This window comes from Aegilops tauschii, chromosome 1, assembly GCF_002575655.3.
Source record: "Aegilops tauschii subsp. strangulata cultivar AL8/78 chromosome 1, Aet v6.0, whole genome shotgun sequence".
Taxonomy (NCBI): Eukaryota; Viridiplantae; Streptophyta; class Magnoliopsida; order Poales; family Poaceae; genus Aegilops; species Aegilops tauschii.
Genome location: NC_053035.3, coordinates 19,096,210 through 19,102,779, shown reverse-complemented (window position 1 = coordinate 19,102,779; position 6,570 = coordinate 19,096,210). Strand labels below are relative to the sequence as shown.

Sequence of the window (6,570 nt, the reverse complement as noted above, 5' to 3'; positions counted from 1 at the left end):
AGATAGGGCATGCACACATGCTGGCAAAATTTGGGGTCATTTCATGCATGCCATCACGTACATCATGTGCACATCATGTGCAACCAGGACCATTCGGATCTGCCGGAGGCCAAGTCTCAAAGGCATTTTCTTTTCCAACTCAACCAAATGAGCCCAAACTTTTTCCAATTTTTAGGATGTACAGAGGGATATTAGGTGACTCCAATTATGTGTACAAAATAATTTGCGAGCCTAGTTATAATATTTTCCTATTTTTTTATTGCGAGCTATCTGAAGTGACATAAATAACTATATATCTGAAAATTTACATAAAAAATATTTATTCATCTGGTTAGGTTGTGTACTAATATCCTCAAGGTCACGGGTTCGAATCCCATTATGGACATTATTTATATTTTGCTTGTAATTATTTTTGATTATCTGTAGCTCAAAACGATAATTCATTTTGTGATTTTCACCTATTGCCTCGTTTTCAGTGTATACTTTGCATACATGTGCAACCATCCGTCCAGATACCGCCATAGCCAACTTTTCAGCTCAAGAACAGAATATATAACTCACTCAAGAAATTAGAAATTGACTCGCGAGATCATATGAACACGCTTACTATGCACTTCCTAATCCCAATGAAATGACCTTCATGCGATAAGATAAATCATTCAGGAAACACCAACACAATAAATCTTCTGCCACACAATGCAACAAAATAATGGTTTCAGGAGATGCATCAATAGCATGAGTAGACGAGTACATGAGCGGCACCACCACTAAAAAAATCAATTCATACAAGTCTGGCATTATAAAAGTCAGGCATTTTAAAAATAAAATTCACTTCTTCGAAACATTTTTTTTCATTCCAAATCTCGTTAAACGGTTTCCACCTCTTGTTGGATGTCTTGGATGGAGCACCTTTCGGTTTAATTTTTTTTGGATTCCGGACATTGCCTGGACATGCTTGGCTTGACCCTGAAAAATATGCTGGAAGAGGGCCCAGTGATGCCGCCTCATTTTTCCCATCATCTTCGCCGCCTTCAGCTATAATACCCTTGAGAAAATCCACCACCTTCTGTGACGTCTCCTGGCTGTTTGAAGCTTTGAATAAATACAGACTACAAATGTTGCGGAGTTCATGGTAACGATCCATCCGCTCAGACCATTCATGCATATTACCATTCCTCTCTGAGTCAAATGCGGACTTGCCTACCATCGTCCATCTTGTTGAGACACAACACCTAGGAATTCTGACTAAGCCAAGGTATTTTAGAACAGAAAAAATGTGAGCACACGGGATCTCCTCCGATTCCATCTTCAGACAACGGCAATTCACACTCTGAAGCAACGGGCCTGCCATGACAAACCTCACATCATACGTCACATGCCTACTCTCTTTGCGAGCAACTGTATACAGAACAAAAGCATCATTCTTGGTCACTTCTGCTACTTCCCATTTTGACAACTGCATGATTTGATGTTTTACCTTCTTGAACATCACTGGAGTATAAATGAGAGCAGCACTTCTCTCAAGTGGATCAGCTGTTAATTCAGTAAAAGGTACTGTCAGTGAAGCTGTAGCATCCAACTCGGCCTCATTCTTGCGGATACGCGATAAACAGTGATCTGAGTGCTCTAGCAAATCAACAAGTGACATTCTCCTATCCAGATTCTTATGAAGCCTAGAGTTTAGGCTTTCGCTACGCTGATTGCTCTGCATGCCAAGGAAATATCTACCTTTCGTATAGGCCCTAGACCACTTCTTCCTCAGCTCGTACATCGTCATAATCCAAGCATCTTTTTCAGAGATATCATAATCCACCATAAACTCAACCCAACGTCTCTCAAACTCATCGACATCCCAGATGTGATAAACAAATTTCCTAAAATCCTTGAGCTTTTGCTTCCGTAGGTGTCGTATCATGTTTTGCTCGATGTGCCAGCTGCACAACCGGTGATCTGTATTGGGAAAAACCGCCGCTGTTGCCTTCGCCATTGCATGGTCACCATCTGTGATTACTGATCTAGGATGTTTCTGCTGAGTTGACTCCAAAAATGCTTCAAGCAACCACACAAAAGATGCCTCGGTCTCAGCTGAGACAATACCGAAGCCAAACACGGTCGTGCTGCGATGGTGATTCACTCCTATGAAGGGGACAAATGGCAGGTTGTATTTGTTCACACGGTAAGTGCTATCAAAGATCACGACGCCACCAAAGGCATCATAGTCAATCCGAGACTGTGCGTCTGCCCAAAAGATGTTCAGCAGATGCCCTTCACTATCAGTGGTGTACTTGTAAAAAAATTCGCCATCCATGTCCTTTCGGGCTGCCATATAACGGAGCACAAATTCGGCATCACGGCCTTCTATCCTTTCCTTCTTGTACTTGGCAACAAAATTATACAGGTCCCGAGGTATAAAGCCTACCTTGCTGAAACCACCACTATCCTTCTCCATTACTTCCATTATTTGATGTGTTCGAAGGCCACCAATTCCATACTCAATGACATCAGCCTTTTGCACGTCACTCAGCCCACGATGTGACCTTATGTAAGTTGTCTGCTCAGGCTTAGCGAGTGGATGGTTATGTTCGTCCAAAAAATCTTTTACAAACCATTCACCATTATCCATACGAAGCTCGATCTCCATCCGAGCGCCACATCCACAACGTGACAGCGGCCTAGGAGTTCGCACCCGTTTAGTTTTCTCAAAGTGCTTCCTCGCCCGATATCCTTCTTTAGAGCAGACATAGAGGCGCCGAAAAGCTATGTTCGTGTCCGACTTCCTAGTCAGTTCTTCCTTTCTAACACCAAAACCCTTTGACCGAGCATATGCATTATAGTAATTGTAACCTTCTTCCTCGCTGCCAAAAATTTGACTGATCACCGTGTCATATTCTGCAATGTCCTCCAGGGTGGCACTCCCATATTCCATGTCAAACACTGCAATTAATAAAGAATCAAATCTAACTTATTTGAATTCCACTTGTGAAACTGAAACTCGTTTCAGTACGAAGAATAAGATAGCCTTAGTATGTCGAGCTAAAAGTATGAACAGTAAGATCAAAATGCATCAGTAACAATGCTTGCGTATATAATCAAACAGAACATTACATATACTCCTGTATGTCATTGAACAACATTTGGTACTATTTTTGTTATTGTCCGAAACTGAGCCATTATGTTTTGACGTTCATAGACAGCAGTACACATGCATAAGAATTATAGCACAAAACAACATTACACTTAATAAACCGTGGCTACTCCCCCCCCCCCCCCCCCCCCCCACTGTCCAGCACAAATTACTCACTGATAAACACCATGTACCAGACAACAATGCATTCCGTAAGAACATTTCTTTTGACGAGCGTGCACTTCAGGATCTAATTAACTCTGATTTTCCCCATCATGCAGGATCTAATTAACTATGATTTTTTCCATCCTGCAGCAGTACTCAACATGATTTGTCCATGAACTGAAGACATGCCAATTCTAGTGTAGTGTTCACAAGAGTAATCCTTACCACGTCGAGATACAGGGACGCGCCACAGAGGTCCACGACGGCGAGCGTGGATATACAAGGGCGGAAGCAGCTACGTCGACTAGGGTGGCGCGGCCGCAGGAGCAGGGCTGTGTGGCGCGGCCGCGGGAGCAGGGCTGTGCGTGGGAGAGTGGCGGCGACTGGCGGTGGCGCCCACGGCAGGGAGAAGGAGGCGAGCGGCGGCGACTGGCGGCGGCGGCAGGGAGAAGGAGGCGAATGCGTGGGAGAGTGGCGGCGACTGGCGGCGGCGCCCACGGCAGGGAGAAGGAGGCGAGCGGCGGCGACTGGCGGCGGCGGCAGGGAGAAGGAGGCGAATGCGTGGGAGAGTGGCGGCGACTGGCGGCGGCGCCCACGGCAGGGAGAAGGAGGCGAGCGGCGGCGGCGGCAGGGAGAAGGAGGCGAATCAATCGAGTGGCGCGACTGGGTGTGCCGTGTGCGTACAAAATGGGCTGAAACCTAGGCCCGTGGCAAAAAAAAACATGTCGCCCTTAATTTTGATGCCTATCCTACCCTCACGAAATCAATGGTCAGATTTAGTTATACTGGTCCCTCCTACTTCAGAAGTATAGGGTACCGTAAAAAACCTCAAAGTCTAAATAGCGATGGACCGCCATGAACGACCATTTCCAATCGCCCAATCAGCACATCGGGAAGACAAAGAGATTATCCCCCGCTTGTGTGTACTTCAGAACGTGTGCCCGCCCCCAAACTGACTTGAACGTCTCAAACATTGCCGATGAACTAAAGGGGCGAGCTGTGTTCAACTTGCCTATCGCAAGCCACCTTGCATCCGCCTCAAATCGTAAACTTCTTCTTCCCCAACGATCAGATTGTCTAATTCATTGTCCTTGAGATATAAGAACTGCACCATCTCTTCTAATTACTTGCTCCCACTCCATCCGCCTGACCTAGATGAAGAACCTTTAGGCGGCGCCACTAGGATTAGGGACAGTGACTGCGACAAAGGGTAGTGGGTCACCCAGCAGAGAGCTCGTAGCAAAATCGACCCCGTCCTTGCCGATCGGACGGACGTACTGGTGGCAAATTCCTCGCGACGGTGATGTGATCGCCGACCGAGGCCCAAAAACCCTAAGCTAGAGGGTATTTTTTTAGAGTTTTTTTAGCGTACCTTATACTACTACTGGGACCTACTAGTATTGAATCATCTCGTCCGTTGATTATCTGGGTAGTTTCTTCATTCGTTTGTTTTAATTTTTAAAATCGCTCGGCGAGACCATCATCAGCCAGGCCTCATCGTTGCCGCAACCGGTCATTTTTTTAATTATTTTTTTGAAAAGGAGGATAGGCCCCGCCTCTGCATCTGGACGCTGCATGCGGTCATTTTATTAATGGGTCTATGTAGGACACATCTAGATATGATATAATTATGTCACATCTAAGTTGATGTCTACTCTGTTTGTGGTCTATTTTTTTGTCCTAATCTTTTTTATTTCTTGATGTTGCATTATATATTTATGGGAGCTTAGATGTGACATCCTTAAAGAACATCTAGATGTGAATTAGACAAACTGTTTTGCCACTAAACATTATATAGGGGTAGTTTCGTCATCTAACTTCAGTCAACGTGTATTGACCAAACGGTAACGGTGAAAAATGGTCTTTTTGAGCTTGATCTAATAGAACAGTCGCATTTTTGAGTAGTGAAAATGTTTAGTGGCAAAACTGAGCAGCGTTATACAGCCGATGGCAAAACTGATAAAAACCTTATTAATTATTCACAGAAAGCATACAAAGTAATACATCAGTCAGCCTGAAGCCACCATCTAGGCAACACCTGTTGCTACTCATATCCCATTGATGAAGGTGCAGCGAATATACGGGCCTAATACCTAGCGGACATCGCACCAAACCCTAACATCTAAAGCCGGATGCCCAGCCCAGCCACATACTGGGACTGGGTCCCATACCGGACCGACGCACTCCCAGAGACTGCCGCAATCATCTTCCACCAGTCCATCTCCAGAGCAGTAACTGACCCGTCGACCTTGCCTGGCCTGGCGTCGACGCCACCACGACACCAGACAACTTCACCATGCTGCACGTAACCATCCACACGCGGCCGTTGCCGAACCTCCGCAGCGCCATGCCACGGGATCCGCCGTCGGCCTTGCAGCGGATGAGACACCGCTCTACCGCTTGTCCCGTCCAACCTGCACTTGCTCCAAAATGATGCCCTCAGGAGGGATAACGGCATCAAAGGTACCATCATCGTTCGATCCGATAGATCCAGATCTAGAGTTTCCCCCAGAACATCACGAGTAGGGTGCCACGACCTGCAACAACGATGCCTCGAGAAGGGAACGACGTCATAGACGCAGCCATCGTCCGCCATGACCGAAGTCGACGCGATTTTCACTGGGAGTCGTGTCCCCCGACCTAGCAGCTGGCTGGAACCGAACGGAGCCTCGCCGTGGAGATGAGGGCCGCCATCGGCACGCTGGCAGGGAGCCTCCAGCCGCCCCTCACCCGTCCTCCTCACGCCACCGGCCGGCCAAGGCCGTACCGAGACGGATCTGGACAGGACGCCAGATCCGCAGCCATCGGAGCCACCCATGCGCACGCAACCGCCACACCACCGGCCATGAAGGCTCCCATCGCTGCCGCGCAGCAGGGGCGCCGCCCTGACTGCCGCCCCCGGCCTCCCCGCATGAGACGCCGCCTCCGCCGCGGTGACCACCCGCCCTGGATCTCCACTGTAGGGCCCGCCGCCACTGTGGCCCTTGCCGGCAGCAGCGGCGGCTGGGGTTGGAGCAGCGGGGAGGGACTGGCAGCTAGGGATCTGAGGCTGCCGTTGACGAAGGGGAGGGATCTGGCCTGTCCAACAATCAAGCACACTTCAGTGCTCACATCATGGCATTAATGGCGTTGACGAAGGAGCTGCCGTTGTTGAGGACACCGGGCTCCATGCTCTTCCTTCGGAAGTTCGCCTGCCCCCCATGGGTAAGCGCGGTGGACTTTCCGACTGTGTTTGCGGCATTGCCGCCGTCGCCGCGCCGCATCACCGGCGTTCCGCTTGG

The 6,570-nt window shown here is 48.3% G+C and overlaps 1 protein-coding gene across 1 annotated transcript; it reads right to left on the bottom strand.

Annotated features, from left to right (window-relative positions):
• Nucleotides 1–617: 617 nt before the first annotated feature.
• Nucleotides 618–5,638, bottom strand: LOC109785367 (protein FAR1-RELATED SEQUENCE 5-like). Its single transcript, XM_073503775.1, has 3 exons — nt 5,530–5,638; nt 1,359–2,934; nt 618–636 (listed from the first exon to the last, which is right to left on the bottom strand). Exons 1-3 carry the CDS (start codon nt 5,636–5,638, stop codon nt 618–620), a joined length of 1,704 nt encoding a protein of 567 aa, XP_073359876.1.
• Nucleotides 5,639–6,570: the final 932 nt, after the last annotated feature.